The sequence below is a fragment of the Prionailurus viverrinus genome, chromosome D3, assembly GCF_022837055.1.
Source record: "Prionailurus viverrinus isolate Anna chromosome D3, UM_Priviv_1.0, whole genome shotgun sequence".
Lineage (NCBI taxonomy): Eukaryota > Metazoa > Chordata > Mammalia > Carnivora > Felidae > Prionailurus > Prionailurus viverrinus.
The window spans coordinates 1,134,603-1,153,022 of record NC_062572.1 but is presented as its reverse complement, the minus strand read 5'-3'; the positions used below and the strand labels follow the sequence as shown (position 1 = coordinate 1,153,022).

The 18,420-nt window shown below is 64.4% G+C and overlaps 1 protein-coding gene across 1 annotated transcript; it reads right to left on the bottom strand.

Moving 5' to 3' along the window:
• Window positions 1-3,473: 3,473 nt before the first annotated feature.
• Window positions 3,474-14,208, bottom strand: LOC125149311 (collagen alpha-1(I) chain-like). The gene is made up of 6 exons (XM_047828185.1): window positions 13,856-14,208; window positions 11,865-12,347; window positions 7,493-7,615; window positions 7,167-7,285; window positions 5,879-5,948; window positions 3,474-3,582 (listed from the first exon to the last, which is right to left on the bottom strand). Exons 1-6 carry the CDS (start codon window positions 14,206-14,208, stop codon window positions 3,474-3,476), a joined length of 1,257 nt encoding a protein of 418 aa, XP_047684141.1.
• Window positions 14,209-18,420: the final 4,212 nt, after the last annotated feature.

Here is an 18,420-nt window from a genome sequence, read left to right as displayed (position 1 = left end):
CCGGGTCAGCCCTGGTCATCGGGCCGGGGCCCCTGGGCTGTGGCTCTGTGTAGGGAGGAGGTCCACGCCGCTGCCCTGTCTGCTGTGCCTCCTGGTGGCGCGGGGTCTGATGGAGCGTTTAACCCGGGCCGGAGTGAGGGCTGGCCTTTGTCCGGCTTCCGGGAGGGCCTCGGGCCCCGAGCGCCCTGTCCATCGGGGGTCCACGTGCAAGTCATGGCGGGCTTTGGGCTGCTCGGCATCCCCTCTACCCCCGGAGGGGCCAGTAGCCACCTGGCTCTGCAGCCCCCCATAAAGACGGGACACCAAGGCAGGAGCCCCCCAGTTGGCAGTGACCCGTGTGCACTGTCACACGTCAGGGCCAGGGAGCTGAGTCTGTCCAAGGCCCCAGTGGAGGACGGTCCCGCAGGTGCGTGTTCGGGGGGCCCCCTGGGCCTTCCCCTGGGTGGTGTTTCCCTGTGTCCCTTCCCTGCAGTGAACCCTGATGGCGAGAAGAGCTGCTCTCGGGGAGTTCGGGGGTCCTCCTAGGGAGTTGTCCAACCTGAGGGTGTCTCGGGGACCCCGGGCTGGCCATGGGTGTCAGAAGAGGGGTGTCTTGGGGAAGTGGGTGTGTATGACTTTGGGAGGTCCCTGAGAGGGGTCCTGCACTGGCTTCCTCGCAGAGCATTAAGGGGGCAAGACCCCCACGATGGGGGCTCATGAGGCGATCAGGCAGAGCAGGGCAAGGGACGCCTCCAGGGTAGGAAATGTCAAAGGAGGGGCCGTGGATGGAGCGTCCAAACCAACGTCCAGGCCCTGGGGGCAGCAGGGCAGGGGAGGACCAGCGGCCTCCTGGACGTCCTCAGGGCAGCATGGTGGGGCTGCTGGGGGTCAGGCAGGACAGGCAGTGCAGGGGCCACTCGGGGGGGTCCTGAGTGCTGCGGGGTGTGTGACCCTGACTCCAGGGTCGGTCCCCTCGGACGGCCTGCCCCCCACTGCATCCCTCCCCTTGGGGGAGCAGGGGCCTGCTGCACCCCAACCTGGCCGGTCAGCCACCCCCCGGGGTCAGATGCTACATCCCTCTCCCCGGCCCATACGTCCCTCCCTGACACCACCCACCCCTGGCCCACGGAGACCCCACTCTGCCCGGTTCAGGACGGGAGCTTAAAATGAATGCACATCTCTGCAGAAACACAGGGGCGAGGCCCGTGGGGAGCTGCTCGTGGAGTTGTCGCCGCACTGCCCGCGGGGCCGCCCTCCTGATCAGTGGGCCACGGATGCAGGGCCCTCCCGCCCGTGAGCATCTCGTGGCTGAAGGCCCCGTTGGACCGTCACGGAGGCCGGTGTTGACAGGGCACCTACTGTGTGCCCCGCAGTGTCCTTCCGTCAGGTCCTCGCGGCCCACGCCTGGCCAGCGCTCTCAGTGGAGTCTCCCTGTCTCTCTGTCTTAGTCTCTCGTGCCCTGTCCCCTCCAGGAGGCGAGTGGGGTTGGGCGGGGAGACGCTGAAGTCGTGGCGCCCGGGCAACGAGATGCGGGCCGCACGTCCTGCCGATAAGCGCCACGCTCAAGCACTGGACGGGCACGGAGCAACTTCTCGGCGACTAGGTGTCAGCCGGCTTGCTTCCTGAGAGCTCGGTGAGGGTGACGAGCATGGCACACGTCCCCACCGCAACCCCCCGGCCTCTAGGCGAGGAGGTAGCCGGCAGTGGGGTGGCGGGGGCTGTGGCCTGGGCGCCCGTCAGCCTGGGACACGCACGGCCCTCCAGCCTCAGCCGCCCCATCCGCACGGCGGACCGTGCCAGGTCCCCCGGCTGCACGGAGGGCCAGAGTGACTGCTGTGGCTCGCGGCCCCGTTGCAGTGGTCACGGGAAGATGAGCTCACCTGTGCCCGAAAGGCCATCCACCGAGTCAGGCGGTGGGTCTGGCCTGTGGCTGGTGGCCGGCCAGCGCCCGGCCTGGCGACCTCTCTCCCCGGCCCTTTGCGACCCTCGGCCGCGCGCCTGGCTGAGCGCCTCACAGACGGCTCCCATCCCCGCACGTGCCGGTGAACTTGGCCTGCAGGGGGAGGGGCCGGCTTTGCGCGGGTCTGGGGGTTCCCTTCGGGCTGCCTGCCTGCTAGGCCTGCGCTTGGGCTTCTCCTTGGAGCTGGCTCGCCTCGCAGGTCACCTCGTTGCTGAGAGCCGCACAGACGCCCCGATGATGCTCATTCACTGTGTTGTGTCTGTGTGAGGTCCCCGCAACCTCCGCCCCGGCCACGCTGACCACGATGGGGCAGCTCCCCTTCCTCACAGACCCCGGAACCCACACTGCGGCCCCACCCGCCCTCTGCCCGGGGGAGCGCGACGACCCAGCGCGGGCACGTCTCCTCCTCCGCCGGCTGCAGAGGGTCCACTGCCCCGTGTGTCCCCAGAGTCACGGTGTTGACCTGTCATTCGGGACGGATCCCTTTTGTTTCGACCACGGAGAACCCTTGCTGTGTTTCTGAGAAGCTGTGATTAATTTCTAGTATTACTGGACACGACCGACTCTTGGGGAGTAGATTAAATACCAGATATGCAGCAAGGCGTTTGCTTCCAGAACGTGGCAGGGTCTGGGACCCCGCAGGCAGAAGCAACGCTCTGCGGTGTTTATGAAATTTTTATTACTTATTTTGGTTTTATTTTTTTGAGAGAGCGAGTGAGCAGGAGAGGGGTGGGGGGCAGGCAGGGAATCAGAGAATCTCAAGCGGACCCCACACTCGGCACAGAGCCTGACGTGGGGCTCAGTTCCACGACCCTGGGATCGTGACCTGAGCCAGAACCCAGGGTTGGACGGTCGACCGACTGAGCCACCCAGGAGCCCCTGAAATTTTATTTTAAAGTTTATCTACTTATGCCTTTCGTCTTCTCATTGAGGTGAAATTCACACGGCACGAAATCAACCATTTTAACGTGTGCTGAAAATTCAGGGGCCCCCGGGGGGCTCGGTCAAGTTAAGCATCTGACTCTTGATTTTGGCTCAGATCGTGGTCTCACGGTTTGGGAGCTGGAGCCCCACCCGGGGCTGTGCGCTGCTGGCGCGGAGCCCGCTTGGGATTCTGTCCCACTCCCCTCTCTCTGCCCCTCCCCTGCTCGCCCCTGCTCGCAAGCACTCTCTCTCTCTCTCTCAAAATAAATAAACTTAAAAAAAATGCTTGAAGTGTGCAATTCAGAGGCAGTGAGTTCATTCGACATTGTGCCACCATCACCCCTATTGGTCTCCCAGAGATCCCGTCAGCCCTGAAAGCAAACCCCACAGCCGCTCGCCCTCACGCCCCGCCCCGGCCTCCGCCGATCCGCTTTGTCCGCACGGACTTACCGATGCCGGATTGCCCATCCACGCGGAATCACACGGTGTTTGTCCTTTTGCGTCTGGCTTCTTGCCAAAGCTCATCCGTGTGCAGCAGGTGTCAGGGCTCACTCCCTGCTGGGGCCGCGCAGTGTCCCACTGCATGCATGGACCACAGCTGTTCACCGCTTCATCCGTTGGCGGGCATCCGGGTTGCGTCCACCGCTGGCGTCCGGCCGGTGCCGCGGGCACGCTCGCGTACAAGCATTGGTTTGAAGGCCCGCTTCCTCTCTGGGGAACTGCGGGGGCACGTGGTCACCCGACCCCAGGGTTCCGAGGAAACCCTACACTGGTTTCACAGCAGGAGGGTATTGGGTCCCGGTTTCTCCACATCCTCACCAACTTCTGTTGTGTGCTGTTTTGTGACAGTAGGTTCCGGTGAGCATTTCCCTGGTGACCAGTGACACCGGGTTTGCTCTTTGCTCTTCGATGAGTGTGGGTTGGACGAGGCCACCCAGCTTCTGGAGAGTCTCTTGGGACGCTCACCTCCGGGTCCTGAGCCGCTGTGGGAGCAGGGGGTCCCCAGGCCACCCTGCCACGTGCTCCTGACGGCGTGGAGGAGCTGGGTCTGCGTGAGCATACAGAGATGGTCACCAGAACGCGGCGGCTCCCGGCCCTGCCGGCCCAGCCCCAGCCGTGGTGCACACCAGACCCGCCCAGGCCGCCCCGTGTTCCAACCCCCAGAGACCAGGGAGACGATAGAGTGATTGTCGTTGCTTTAAACTCCGGGATGGCTTGTTACGCGGCTTAGATGACCATACCCGTGGGCTTGAAGCACTCGACCTCCCGCCAAAGGGCAAGGATCCAACACGAAGGCAGGAAGATGCTGGCCCCTGGCAGCACTGTCTTCTCCCCTGGGGTGACCCAACCCCCTCACTGTCCCTGGGGTCTTGGGGGTGCATTTTGGGAGGAGGGGGTGGCATTGGGCTGAGAGCTAACATTATTTACACGCCATGGGGTGGCCACACGAGCTAGACTGGATCCAAGGACCCGTATGTTCAATGAAAACAATTCCTGGGGCGCCTGGGTGGCTCAGTCGGTTAAGCGTCTGACTTCGGCTCAGGTCATGATCTCGCGGTTCGTGAGTTCAAGCCCCCCGTCGGGCTCTGTGCTGACCGCTCGGAGCATGGAGCCTGCTTCCGATTCTGTCCCCCTCTCTCTGTTCCTCCCCGGCTCATGCTTTGTCTGTCTCTCAAAAATAAACTTTAAACACACACACACACACACAATTCCCAAAGGGCTCATCCAACAACAGCGAGGCTCCCAGCAGACCTGTGCGAACAGCCCTCCCACGCACCGTCTGGGGCAAAGTCGAGTCTTTGGAGGGCCAGCTCAGGCCCCGGTGTGGGTCCCACGGTGGCAGAGGCCTGGCCACGCCACGGCCCAGAGCAAGTGTTCAGAGGGTGGGGTGAGGCTGGGCCCCAGGAAGACCCCATCGTCAGCACCTCTCAGGCCACGATGGGGCACCGGCCTCCCCGCGCGTCCCAGCCCCTTGGGAGCTTTGCTGTGCTGTCCCGGCGTCGCTGGGGTGGGCTTGTGGTCGGCGTGGACGGGGCAGAGCGTGTGGGCTTGGAACCCTGGCTTCCTGCACCTGCTGGCCACGAGCCTCGGCCCCCCCCCCCCCCCCCCCCGTTCTGCGGGGCGGAAAGTTCTTGCCACAAGATCTCTGCGGTCAGGGAACCCGCGGCCCTCAGGCTGCCGTCGGCTCTTGGGGAGGCAGGTGCTGAGACAGGAAAGGGGTGCAGGGTGGGCAGGGGGGCTCAGACCCCACCGCTGGGGGCCCTCCTCCTGCACGAGGTGAGGTGGTCGGCTGGTCGGCCTCCTGGGGCTGGTGGGGGCGGGCGCGCAGACCTTGGGCCGCGCCCACACCTCGGTCCTCCTCCTGCACAGACCGTCCTTCCCTTCCAGCCAAGATCGGAGGATCCCTGTCCCCGCAGGGAGGACCATCCCCTGCCAGACCACCACCGCCCGGCCCCCAGGAGCCTTGTAACTCGTCAGACGGAAAATGTCACCTGGCGTTTCCGCCTGGTGTGTGTGATCAGGCCTTCGGCTTCTCCCCAGCCAGGGAGGCCGGGTTCACACTCGTTGAGCCATTTAGCCCAACAAACAAAATCGATGCGTTCTCATAAAACACCGCTGGCGACCGCTGGCAGGCAGAGCTCTCCGAGGGGCTGGTCCGGAGGCTCTGTCTCTGATGGAGGCCCGTTCAGCTGGGGTGGTGGGGGGGGGGGGGGCCCAGCTCCTCCTGGAAGGATGGCCAGACACAGCGGGCAGGGGTGAGGGGAGTCGTGGAGACGTTCCGTGATTCTTCCAGAAAGGCGGCATTGCACAATGCGAGCCGGCCCTGGAGCTGCCCTGGGGGTGGTCACAGACCCCACTCGTGGCCGTGGGGCCGGGGGCTTAGGGACCTGTCTGGGGGCCATGGGCGGTGGCTGCTGGCAGGCGGGTGGGAAGGGGGCGAAGGCCTCCAGGGCTGTCTCCCTCAGTGCTCGTTCATTCAACAGACACGCGCGCGCACGCCCACTGTGTGCATACCGGTGTCCCAGGAAGTGGGGGTACTCAGGGGGCTCGCCAGACTCCTGTCCCGGCCCTCCTGGGGCTCGTTCTGCGGTGGAGGGGACAGACGGTGAGGGGACTTTAGTTAGTCTGGGGTTCTAGAGGCAGTCAGCGCCCTGGAGGTGGAAAGGGAGACGAGCCTGCCAGCAGGGCTGTTGCACTAGACAAGGGGGCGTCTGAGCAGAGCTGGAGGGCGAGGGGGGAGACCCGGGGCTGTGGGGTGACGGGGAGAGGGCTCCAGGAACAGGCTCGCCAGTGCAAAGGCCCTGGGGCAGGAGTGTGCCTCGGGCACCAGAGACCATTGCGGAGGCCACTCTTGCCAAGAGCGGAGTGAGGAGGGGGTGGCAGGGAGGTGGGGGCAGAGCCCCGGTCCGTCTTGCTGGCTTGGACGCTCTTTCTCAGTGGGGTGAGCACCGTCAGTAGGCCGGGACGGGCGCAGCCTCAGTGGGCTCAGCTGGGCGGTTGTGAGGGCGTCTTCCGTGTGTGTCGGCGGCACGGCCCGCTGAGGCTATCGGAGAGGGTCCTGGGCGCGAGCTGCCCGGGCGGGGGTGGGGGTTCGCAGTCTGCTGCTCCTGGACCAGGCTGTGTGGGTCCCCGCGTCTCCTGGGGCTTGGCCCAGGGCGGGAGGGCGGGCGGCCTCGGTTTGCAGACTGAGCCCGTAGGCCGCGGGGAGGACGGCGGAAGCTCTCCTCTGGGCTCCTCTCCGTCTCTGTGGGTCCCGCAGCCTCCTGGAGCCAGACGGGCTGGCAGCCCGGGGCGGGGCGGGGACGAGGCCCTTCCTGCCGGGCTCCCGTCGTGCCGGGTCAGGGTCAGGTCGGCCATGCAAGACGAATTCAAGTTCTCCCCCCATTTTTCCGGGTCAGGGAAGGCGGGCCCCCGGGGCTCCAAGCTGCTACCTGGGTTTGGGGAGCTCGCCCACACCGACCACGGGTGCCGCTTCCGGTGTGCGCCCTGCCCCGACCCCTGTCCCTGCAGGTGGCTCTGGCACCCTCCCGCGGGGGCTCCTGACCCTCGGCGCCCGTGCCTGGGGGCCCCGCCCTGCGGGCTGCGCGGCCAGGCGCCTGGGTCTCCGCCTCGCACACGGTCAGCGCTCCCTGGGGAGGGGAGGCCCGGCCCTGGCTTCCCCTCCCCGCCTCCACCCTGGCTCCCACCCTCCTTCCTGCACCCGCTCTGTGCCCAGAAGCCCACCGCAGGGCGGCCCCGGAGGAGGTGGGGGAGGCCTCAGGCGGGACGCGTCCCCGCCCCAGCCCGGGCTGCCTCCGGGCACCTCCATCCGCTCTGCGCTCAGGTCCGCCTCTGCGGGGTGGGGAGGTGTCCTCCGGGGCCACCGTCACCGGCTGCAGGCCCTGCCGGGCCGATGCGGGCGGTTTGAGGCCGTGACGCTGGCTACAGGGGCCGCGAGAGAGCAAACACAGTGTTGTGACGGCTGGGGTGACGGACTCGGGACGGACGGCAGGGGCAGCCAGGGGCCGGGGCCTGGGTCTGGGCTTGGAGCCCGGATCCGGGCCGGCGGGGGCCTCAGCCACCCCCTCCCAGGCCTCGAGTCTCTGCTCCTGTCCCCACAAGGGGCCCGGGCACACCGGTGACTGACACCTGAGCTTCCGCTCGTGGCCCTTCCCTGGCCTGCTGGTCCCCGGCTGCTGGGAGAACCTCAGCACCACGCCGGATGCGGGGGGCCCTCCGCTCGGGGTCTGCAGGCCTCCGCCGGGGCTGGGACTTGGGGGCCAGGAGGGCAGAGGGGCCCCCTCAGCGGAGCAGCGGACACGCCCCTCGAGGCTAGCCATCCACGGCGCCCACAGACCGACGGCTTATGGGGCTGAACAGAAATGTCTCCTGTCCCGGCCCGGAGGCCAGCAAGTGGGGTGTCAGAGGGCTGTGCTCCCCCCGGGGCCCTGCCCGTCCCGGCCACCGCACGGCTCCCCTTCCTACAGGGTCACAGTCACAGGGATTCGGCCCACCCACTCTGGTCCCAGCTCATTTTAACCTGGCCGGAAACGCCATGGAGACGTCAAAACGCCCAGGGTGCCGGTCGGGGAGGGATTGGGGTTGTAGACGGCAGAGCCACGGCGACAGCGTGGGCGGAAGGGCCGTAGCGAAGGGCGGACGGTCGTCCCCCGGATCCTCCTCGACGGCCTCTGTGCGGCGAGCGGGACACCCACCTGCACCGCGTGGCTTCCCCGGAGGACGCTCCGTGGCCTCCACCTCCGTGGCCTTGGCGTGGAGGGACAGGTTTGGCTTTCCACACGCAGCGCGTGGTGGGACCTCTGTCTCGCGGTGTGGCGCAGCCTGGAGGGCACAGGGGCCTTGGAAGGGAGCTGGCGGGCTCGGGGAGGACCCCGCGTGAGCCAGCGTGGAGGCTTCGTGGAAGGTTCTGGCTCTCTCACCACGGACACGCGGGACTGGAAGGGCGCGTGGTCTCCCTATAATTTGCTTCGAGAAGTAAGCGGGAGCCCACCTGCGGACCTTATGCTCTGACGCGGGACATCACAGGCCGTTCTAGGCCCGTGAAGAGCATCCTATGCCCCCACGAGCAGGGGTGACGACAGTGAAGGAAGCAGTGGTCTGGGGGGGGGGGGACGCCTGCCTTCCCGTTGAGGGGCGGCTCCAGGAGGGTGGCCACAGGGCGGCGGTTTTCCATCTGCGGCTTAGGTCCTCGTGGCTGAGCAGGGTCCTTGGAGCCTCGCGGTCACCCTCGGCTGGTTAGAGACGCGGACGTGCGGGCCCCGGCAGTCTCCTCTGCCTGCTGCTTCTGCAGGTGGCCTGCAGGATTCACACGAGGCCTGTCTCAGGGGCCCCTGGTGCGCGGCCCTCCCCCAGTCCTGTCCGGTCCTTCACGGAGCTGGAGGGCAGCGGGTGCCGGTCCCAGGCGCCATCAGGCACAGGCAGAGGTGGGAAAGCCTCCTTTGGGGTGTGGCCCTCAACCCGGGACACTGCCCAGCACGTCTGTGGCAAGACCTCCTGTGTGTCTGATGCAGGGGTCTGCTGAGCCCCCCGCCGTGCTTCTGGGCCATCGAGGGGGCGTGGCTGGGCTTGAAGGGGGGTGCCGTGGACGGAAGGACAGTAGGCTTCCCGAGAGGACGCCCCTGCCAGCCCGCCCCTCATGTCTCTTTCCAAAAGGACAGCAAAGGCAGGGGGCCTCTGAGTCTCTGAGGCTCGGAGCCTTCCACCGGCTGGGTGGGGTGGGGGCTGGGGCTGGGGGTGGGGAGGCTGGCAGACCCGGCTGGGTGGGGGCTGGGGGAGGGACTGGGATAGTCTGGTGTCCACCCCCAGCCCACATGGGGAATTTATAGACCAGCTTGGTGTTTGATGAGCACAGAGCCCAAACGCGTCTCATCAGTCAGCCTTACTCTGGAACTGATTCCGCGCTAAATTTTCTTTCCTTTGTCCCGGTCAATACCTGGGAGCGATTGGGGGCCGCTGGCTCCGCGGCCTGTCTTTGCTTGGAGTCCAATTTCCCGTGTTTAAAGGTGCAAACGCTCTCCCTGCACGACGGAAAGTGCCATTAATTAGCCTTTCTGATGGTTACAGGAATTCTTAATCACACACTTACGTTCTTGGGCTTCTGGGCCGGGCGCCTCCCAGGTAGACCTTGAGCTGCACCCACGGTCGGCGGCGACGGGACGAGAGACGTGATTTCCTTTCCAGACCTAATGACCTCACGGGTAAATTGCCGTCAGCTGGTGGGACAGGCGATCGGTCAGCCCTCCTGTCTCCTCGATGCTGCCTCCGGCTCAGAGGGGAGCGTGGGGGCTGCCCGGTCATCCTGGGCCGGCTCCCGGGTCCCTGTGGATCCGCACGTGTGGTGAAGCCACTGGCCCCCCGGGCCCGATCACAGCCACTCTCCCGACACCACACACCCAGGTGCTTTCAACACCAAGAGCGGGAAAGTCTCTGGGCAGAGCTGGTTCCGGGTGAGCCCAGGGCCGTCCCGAGCCCTGTGACCACAGCTTCTGGAAGAACGACCTGGACAAAGAGGAGAGAGGCTGCATAGCGGCCGGGGTCGTGGAGCAGCCACAGGGACTCGGGCAGCGGGAGGTGCATCGCTGCCCCACAGACACATTCACGGAGCACCTGCTGGGTGCCTGGTGCACGCTCGAGGCCCGCGGGAAGGCCAAGGACAGGCCACAAGGGGCAGTCAGCCCCCCTCCCCCCCCAGAGACTGACCAGGAAATACTGGGAGAGCCGGGGGCACGTGAAATACTAGCTATGCCTGATGGTCGCCCCGACCACTTTGTACGGGCAGCCGTGTCCCCGTTTGGACGACTCCTGGGCGTTAACAGCAGATCCGGCCGCCCGGCCAAGGGCGGGGAGCCTGGGCCAGCCAGGAAGGGGGCCAGGACAGGAGACCTCTGCCACCCGGGGTGTCTCACGTAGGGAAGTCCACAGGGCTTCCCCCATCCCCTCTGTTCCTGAGATGTGACAGCATGTCCACCCGGGGCCCTCTCTCCACAATCCAGAAACCTCCACGGCCTTCCAGAGAGACAGCAGGTGGGACAATGGGGCAGCCGTGAGGGTCGCCTCCCACGCCCTGCTCGGAACCACGGGGTGACCACACCGTGGACTGGCTTAACCAGCATCTGTCCAGCCCTGTTTTCTGTTCTCTACTATTGAGCCAACAAGTTTGTCAGACTCTCTTGCAGCGGGAGGTGGCCACGTGAAACGCGTACCCCTGAGACAAAACCAGAAGTCTCCTGAGGACGTTTGGGAAAGCCTTTGTCCTTCTGATATACACCATTGCTTTCTCCTCCTTCCTCTTCCTCATTTGCATTGCCTAGAAAGTATGTGTGATGGTGGGAGCTGCAGCAGCCATCTTGAGGTCACCAGGAAAGGGTAAGGGAGTCTGAGACACTTGGTCCTGATCTCCTGGAGGCTCTGAAATGCTTCCCCAGGGGCTAAGTGTGTGAGAAAAACGGATAAATAGCTAAATGCTGTCTCGTCAGGTTCCCCGTTTCTCCCGGCCGAGAGAGACCGACCGTCTCTCCCACAGTGGGTCTCTGCTCTCCTTGGAAAGACACTCCCATTCTTCCACAAGTAAGACCAGATTTCCGAGTCACAAATGACCAAAAGATGGGGTTTTGTGTGGAAAGGATTTGTCAGAGAAAGAAAGTCAGGTGCAGGAACGCAGAAGCCAGAGGACCTGGCTCTCTGCTCTATGTTTTCTTTCTGCCGAGTTCTACCAGAACGTCAGCTCCATTGGTGGACACACGCCCTTTGTAGTTTCTTCAAACAGGGAGGTGGATCCAAATGCCAAGTGAAACGAGCCCATTTAGCAAACAACGAGCAGGAAACGCAAGGTGTCTGTTGACGCTGTGCTGTCGATTGATGTAAATGCTGGGAAAGGAGAGAACACATCCAGAGCTCGTCTCCAGCAGAAGTTGTGTGTTTTTGTGGCAAATGGCTCGGCTGGTTCTTGGGGCTGGGCCTCCCCAGACGCTTACAGATTAAAGATGGTGGCGGAATGGCTCTCTGAAGCTGGGACGGGGGTCCCGGCTGGACGCCACGCGCCGCGAGGCGGTCCCCCAGGACGCCCGCAGGTGGCCGGACGGCGTGTACCCAGGTCCCGGGGTCCCCGTAACAAGCGACCACAACTTGATGTCTTCAGACAACAGACGCTTGTCCTGTCACGGCTCCGGAGGCCACGAGCCCAGAGCCAGGGTGTGGCGGGGCCGAGCTGCCCCTGAGGCTGTGGGGGAGGGTCCGTCCTGCCGCCCCAGTCCCCCGGCATCACCGGGCCCCCGTGTCCTTGGCCTGTAGGCAGATGCTCTTTTCTCCCCGGCCGGTGCCAGGACGGACGCGAGGCTTCGAGGACGGGGCTCCTGCCCGCTGCCCCCAGCGGCTGCCTGGCCCAACGTCCGTTTCCACGCCCCGCGTCGTCTGGGGCTTTGCGGACCCCGGTTCTTGTGGAGATCGGGGGCCGCTGGCCTTGCCGGCCGCATGGACACACAGTCCCAGACGCCGGGCTCACGGCGCCGGCTGAATCCCCACAGAGGCCCAGAAGCGGTGCGGCCGTGGGCTGTGGTCGGAGGCACCGGGGCTGGGACCCACGTGTGCGCTCACAGTGGTGGCAGGGAGCACTCCGCACACCGGAGCGTCGCCGCAGCAGGCCGGGCGCCGAGGGCCCGGAGGGGGGGCCACCGGAGGGTTCGATGAGGCGGCGGACAGGCGCGCACGCACCCCACGCGCTGGTGGGAACGGGAGACGCCGGGAGGCCCTTCTGCGCTTTGCTAGCATGTGTGGCGGCTCGAAGGGGACGGCAGGCAGCGCAGAGGGGGGGCGGTGCGGGCGGGTGCCGGAGGACAACAGTACCAAGGCGGCCGGAGCGCCCGGTGAGCCCACCCCTGGGCTCCCGTAAGAGCAGCGGCGACCTCTGAGGGCCGCGTGCGTCGGGTCCCGGAGCTTCTCGGGAGGCCGGGGCCCCCCGAGCCTGTTCGAGATGCCGGTGACGCAACTGCGGGAGAACAGCCGCGGTCTGTGCGCCGGGACGTCCCTCACGCGGCCCCCCCCCTCCCCCCCCGCCCCCCCGGGCACGGAGCCTCCTCCTCCGAGGTCTGATCAAGCCTGCCGTTTTTCCACGTGACTTTTCCACGCAGACCCGGAGGTTGTCTATATGTTTCGATATGGTTCTTTACGGTGGGTAGGACGATACCTCTTTGCTCTAAGAAAAGGGGTGCGGATTCTGGCCCCAGCCGGCTCAGAACCTCCGGGGCTGGCTATTTTAAGTGAATAACATAGCCATCATCTTATTGTGCGGTTATTAATTATAGCTATATAATTAAAAAAATTTTTTTAATGTTTATTCATTATTGAGAGACAGAGGCAGAGTGTGAGCAGGGGAGGGGCAGAGAGACAGGGAGACACAGAATCCAAAGCAGGCTCCCGGCTCTGAGCTGTCAGCACAGAGCCCGACGCGGGACTTGAACTCACGGACCGTGAGATCATGACCTGAGCCGAAGTCAGACGCTCAACCGACTGAGCCACCCAGGTGCCCCTATAGCTATATAATTTAAGCACTCTAATTATTAGTTATTGGCAATAACTATATAATTAATACGCTAATTTAAATAGTTTATCTCATTTATAGCAACAGTTAAATCAAATTAATATAATTGCTATAGATACCATAACAATTATAATTCTGGGAAGACGATAGAATATTATTTTCGTACTATAGTTAAAACAGAAAAGCAAAAATAAGACGTGAAAAATCTGATGCGCTGTGGTGTCGGGGTACGTTTGCTTCCAAACCTTTCGGCGTGCACGTACGAACACATTTCACTCACTAAGCAGAATTATGCTTTATGCAGTTTTGAAATAAGTTTTTCTTTGTTGAGGTACGATTTACATCGGATAAAATGCACATTCAAGAAAGCGTTTTCTGACTCTTATTAATTTCGAATAATTTCACAAGGACGCCGGTGCACCTCCCCCTACACACACACACCCCCGCCTCTGCACAGAAGAAGTGAGCCCAGCCTGCAGGTGCTCCGGGTGCCTTGGCCTCCGGCCTGGCCGGTCCTGCCCGCCTGACCTGTTATCACAGGCCCCCCTGACCTGAAACGCAGGAGCCAGCCTGCCGGGGGGACGGGGTGTCCGTGTGGACGCTGACCCCCCCACCGGACGACACCTCAGCGGCGGGTCCTGAGGTTCCAAAGGACAAAAATTGGAGCCCGCGCGGCTGTTACCTTTGAGAAACGAACCCAGGGTATCAGTCCCGAGCCCGCGGCACGGCCGGCCTCCCCGCTCCACAGTGAGCTTGTAAGTGATCCGCGATCAATTAGTCGCAGAAGACAGATCGCCCTGTCGATTCGAATTAGCACAGATAAGCCACTTAATTTAATCTTAAAATGACTATCAGCTGCTTAAAACAGCAGAAGAAATAACAAACCAGGCTTCTCGTCTGATTCCTCAAGGCTGTCGGTTTGATTAACTCCGGCCATCGGGGGAGGCCGCTCTTACCGCGAGAGGAAGTGCCCGCCGGCCGTGCAGCTGCAGTTCGGCGGGGGCAGGTTTCCGGGGCCCCCGCCTGGCGGCCTGGCAGCCGGCCGCCCACCACCCCCTCCGCCACCGCCCCTGCTCTCAGACCCCCGGGCTCCCGGCAGCTCCCTCCCCTGCTTCCCGGGCCCGGCGCACACCCGGGCATCCGTATCCGACCGCCGGAGCCACGTGCGTGCGAGAACACTCCTCGAGCGTTGAGGCCCCGATCGCCTCAGCGGCTCGGGGGCCTCCTCATCACCCTCCCGGCCTGGGTCTCCGGCCTCGCAGGTGTGACGGACGGACACCGGCCCGCCTGACCCTCGCCAGTGCGCCATCGACAAAAGCCGATCGACACCTGCCGATCGGCTGGGTACTGGATGCACGAATGCCGGTGCGTGTTTCCTTCTGACAGTTTGCAGCTGGCGGTTTCCGTGGGATCGGCATCCTCTGTGATACTACGGACTCTATTCCACAGACTAAAATACCTGACTGTGGTGCAAATGGCTGCCAATCCCCCCCCACCCCCCACTTTCCTCCTCCCAGTGGGAGGCGTCATCCGGGTCTCGGAGCTGGAGCCCCTCTTCCCCATTCTTGGGCAGTCTCCAGCACGGACATCTTCCGGACCAGGATTTGCAAATCTGACTTCTTGCTCTGCCGCCCTTCCGGGGGCGTCGGACGTGCGCAGGCGTGGCTGCTCCGGAATGTCGGGCAGAGAGTGGGAGGCCACGGGGGTCCACGTGGGGGGGGGGTGTCAGCCTATACACACGAAAGCCGCAGCCCCACTCAGACGTGTCCGGCCAGCGCCGGCCGGTGCCCGGCGAACGGCGAACGGCCGGGCTTCGGTCCTGCTGTGTCCCCGCGATGCTCTGTGCGGCCAACAACCCACCTCACGTCTCTGAGATGGGAGCGTGGCCGCGCCCGGGGCCGCCCTAGCGCAGGACCACACACAGGTGGCTGACCCCAGCAGGTGCTTCTTCTCTGGAGCCCACGTGTCTGAGAGCAGGCTGTCAAGCGGGGCGGTTCTGGGGCTGGGGAGAGGTTCCGTCCCAGTCCTTCTAGCTGCTGGTGCCGCTCACTCCGGGGCTTGTAATGCGTCCCTCCCGCCTCTGCCTCCGTCTTCCCCCACTTCTTCCTCTGCGTGTCTGTGTCCCAACCCCTCCTCCTACAAGGACCTGTCACTGGGTCAGGACCCACCTGACTTGCGGGCTCTCGTCTTTACCAATTGCACCTGCAAAGACCTTATTCCCAACAAGGTCGCCTTCCGAGGTTCCAGGTGCCCACGATCTTGGCGGGGGGGTGGACCTTCTCACTGGCCGGCCCACGGCCACGGAAGGCATCGCTGAGCCAGTTGGTGGCTGTGGCTCCCGAGCCTTCTGACCCTCGCCTGGATCCCCCCCGCCGCCCTGCTCTGGGGCTCCTGTTGCCCTGGGCTTTCCGGGTGGAAAGTGCCACCGCGCAGAGGCGCAGGCCCCTGCCATCCCCAGGCCGCCCTCCAGGCTGTATCGAGAGCCCCGCCTGTGGAGAGTCTCACCCCTAGAAACCAGCCTGGTGAGACGAAGGTCTGTGTGTGCAGGACAGGCCGTCGTGAGGGCCTGGCCACCTGGTGGTCGGGCTCCTGAGCCGGCAGGCAGGTGACGCGGCTCCCGGGCCGGCTGTGGGCGCCTGTGATGTGCACCCGGGGGCGTGGCTGGTGATCAGTCGCCCTCACCTCCTCAGTGCCCCGGGGCTGACCCTCGGGTGGACCCAGGACCCAGGCTGAGGTTCGGGGGAGGTGCACATGGCAGGCACCCGCACCAAGGCAGACCTGCAGACAGGACGCTTCCCGGTGGCTTCTAGGTGCCGTGGGTCACAACATGGGTGTTGAGGGCAGCTGGGACACCGTGTTCCTGGTGCCCAAACATGTGGGGGCCTCCCCGAGCTCCTTCGGGGGGTCTGTGAGTCTCGGGACCAGCACTAAACCCCTCCAGCTGGAGGAGCTCGGGGCCCAGGGCCGGCACGACCAGGAGGTGGCCGTGGCCGGCTGTCAGGGCACAGAGAGCCCGTCCCTGCCCCGCTGCCCGCCCCCCCCCCCCGGCTCTGAGGAGGGGCACTTTCCCCCGGAAAACCGCGCCCCCAGAGACAAGGTTGGGGCTGTGCGGGATGTCCTGCTGCCTCCTTTCCCAAGCCTCAGGGGTGCCCCGGGCCCGTCCAGGGAAACAGGCAGGCCCCAGACACTGTGACGGCCCGTCCAGTGGATGACGGCCACCGGTCGGGGAGCCACATAAGAAAGCCACGCCAGCAGGGCTTTTGGAGACCTGGCGACCCCAGGAAACGGCAGCCGCGTCAGGTGTCAATGCAGGGATCCAGAGACCAGCCGGGCCCCTGAGACCGGTCGCCCGACCCCACTCCTGCCACTGCTGTGCTCAGGCCGCGGGGCCAGGGTGGCGGCTGCGTGGGGACCGGGCGCCCGTGGAGCGAGCTTCAGGCTCCACGTGCACACGAAGCCGTGTGTGGCATCGACGGCTGGTGCCGACGTCCACCTGGGCCACGGAGCACAGGCGTCCTTCTCTGGGCCCGGCTGGGGTGGCGGGGGTGGCGGCTCTTGCCGCCTTTGCCTCCCACGTTCCCTGCCCCCCCTCGAGCGAGCGAGCAGGGGAGTGAATACCCTGGTGAGTGACCCAGGCAGCCCCACGGGGAGGGGCTCGGGAGAGTCTTCCGGGTGCGGCGGGCGTGCGCACAGGACCCTCCTGCGTGGGGCAGGCTCCTTTTTCCGACGTGACCGGAATCCCGGGTAAGCGTTCACTCGGGCTGGGGCCCTGCTGGGGCCGGGGCTGCGGGACTGGTGGGGGGTCTGGGCGGTCTGTGGGGGGCCGAGGTGAGCCCCCCTCGCCGCGCATCCTTCCAGAGTGCAGCCGCCGGGCCCTGAGATAGGCCGGTGCCCGGACCCGCACGCCCTCCCCGACTTCTTGTGCCTGCAGCTGGGTCAGGGACCCCCGGACCGGACCTGTGGGCGCTGGAGGCCCGAGGAGGAGGCCTCTGACCCCCAGGACCCCCCATCCCGTTTCCTCTTTCAGGCAGCCCCTCCTTTGGGGCCTCTGCTGCAGGGGGAGGGTGGGGGAGGCTTCCGGGTTTCTCAGAAGAGACTTTCATCTCTGTGTCTATTGGGTCCCTGGACAGGCCTGGGTCCCCACCGTCCCGCCTCACTCCTGTCCTCCCTGCTCCCCCTCCTCGTTCCCCTTCTCATGCCCTACCCCCCCCCCCCCGCTCTCTGGGCCCCTCCACACCCTCCCGTGCCCCTACTTCTCTCTCCGCTCCCCTACCCGCTGCCCTGTCCTTCTCTTGGGGACCCCACCCCCAGGCCAAACCCCTGCTTCTCACAGGATCCACTCACCCAAAGGGCCTCAACCATAAGTGAAGATTCACTGAAGCCATGAACGTTTTTATTAGAACTAAATTGATGTACACGATCAGTTCAAGAGCAGAGGGAAGGGAAAAAGCCTCTGTGCGTTCACTGCTTTTCATCAGAAACGTCTGCATATCAACAGCCTCTCCCGGAGCCCCGGTGGGTTATCACCAATGAACTGTCTTAAACAAACAACATGGGTTTTTTCTGAATTCGCTGCAGAGCCGATTTATAACTGAATTGATGGAAGAGGCGGGTCTGCTATTAAGTTTCAGCAAATTCTGTTTGTTTGTGTCTTTGCCATTTGAACGTGACTGTTGTTTAAAAAGAAAAAAAAATTCTAGGCAGCCAGGCAGAGTGGAGGGGACACCGGCTTGGGGTCGAGCAGATCTGAGTATGGCCCCCTAGACCTGCCCCCGGGCAAAGTGTGTGCCTTGCGCCAAGTCGTTTCAGTCCTCCGAGGCTCCGTTTCCCCATCTGTGAAATGGGCACAGAAGTTCTCGGCACTACTGAGGGTTATGTAAAGGGTGTGGTGGGATTGTAATTCTAAACCTATGTCTCCCTCCTTTCCTTCCTCTCTCCCCTTCTTCCTCCTTCTTCCCAGAATGGGCACTTTCCCAAGCAGGTGGGGAGAGGAGGTTTCGTGGCCGAGCACCTTCTTCCCTCCCGCTTGCAGACTCACGCCTGATTTCATCACGGGCACCGCACGGCGGGACCCCGGGGGGGGAGGGGGTCACCTGTGCTGGAGAAGAGTCCCTCTGGCTGCCGGCCCCCGGTCGGCGCCCAGACCCTTTCCCGCCTCCGTTCTCCCTGCTGGGCTGAGAGGCGCCCACGGTCCCGGTCCTGAGATTCCCCGAGTCGTAGCTTCTGGGAGGCTCAGCCGCAGGGGCCGTCGGTGGGAAGCCGGGGGTGCAGCGGCCGGGTGTCCTCTCCCATCTCTGATGGGGGGGGGTGCTCCCATCGCTCCTTCTGTAGCGTCAGCCCCATAAGTGGCCGGGCTCCTGGGTCCCTTCAGCCGACAGACGGAGGGTGCGTCTCCAGGATGCCCTAACACCCTGGCCAAAGCCTCAGCACCTCCCACCCCTGCATTAAAGTCCCTGTTTGATGGATGGGGTCCTTCCTGGGGCAATTGGGTGGCCTCAACCACAGACTGGTGTTTGAAAAG

What these genes read in the sequence shown, in the direction of transcription:
- LOC125149311 (XM_047828185.1), bottom strand. Translation starts at nt 14,208, where the DNA reads ATGGCGCACTGGCGAGGGTCAGGCGGGCCGGTGTCCGTCCGTCACACC. An exon ending in GGCGGGCACTTCCTCTCGCG is followed by an intron (nt 12,348 to 13,855) that starts GTAAGAGCGGCC and finishes GTTCTCCCGCAG; the next exon opens with TTGCGTCACCGGCATCTCGA. An exon ending in GTGGGGATTCAGCCGGCGCC is followed by an intron (nt 7,616 to 11,864) that starts GTGAGCCCGGCG and finishes CTGGCCCCCAAG; the next exon opens with TCCCAGCCCCGGCGGAGGCC.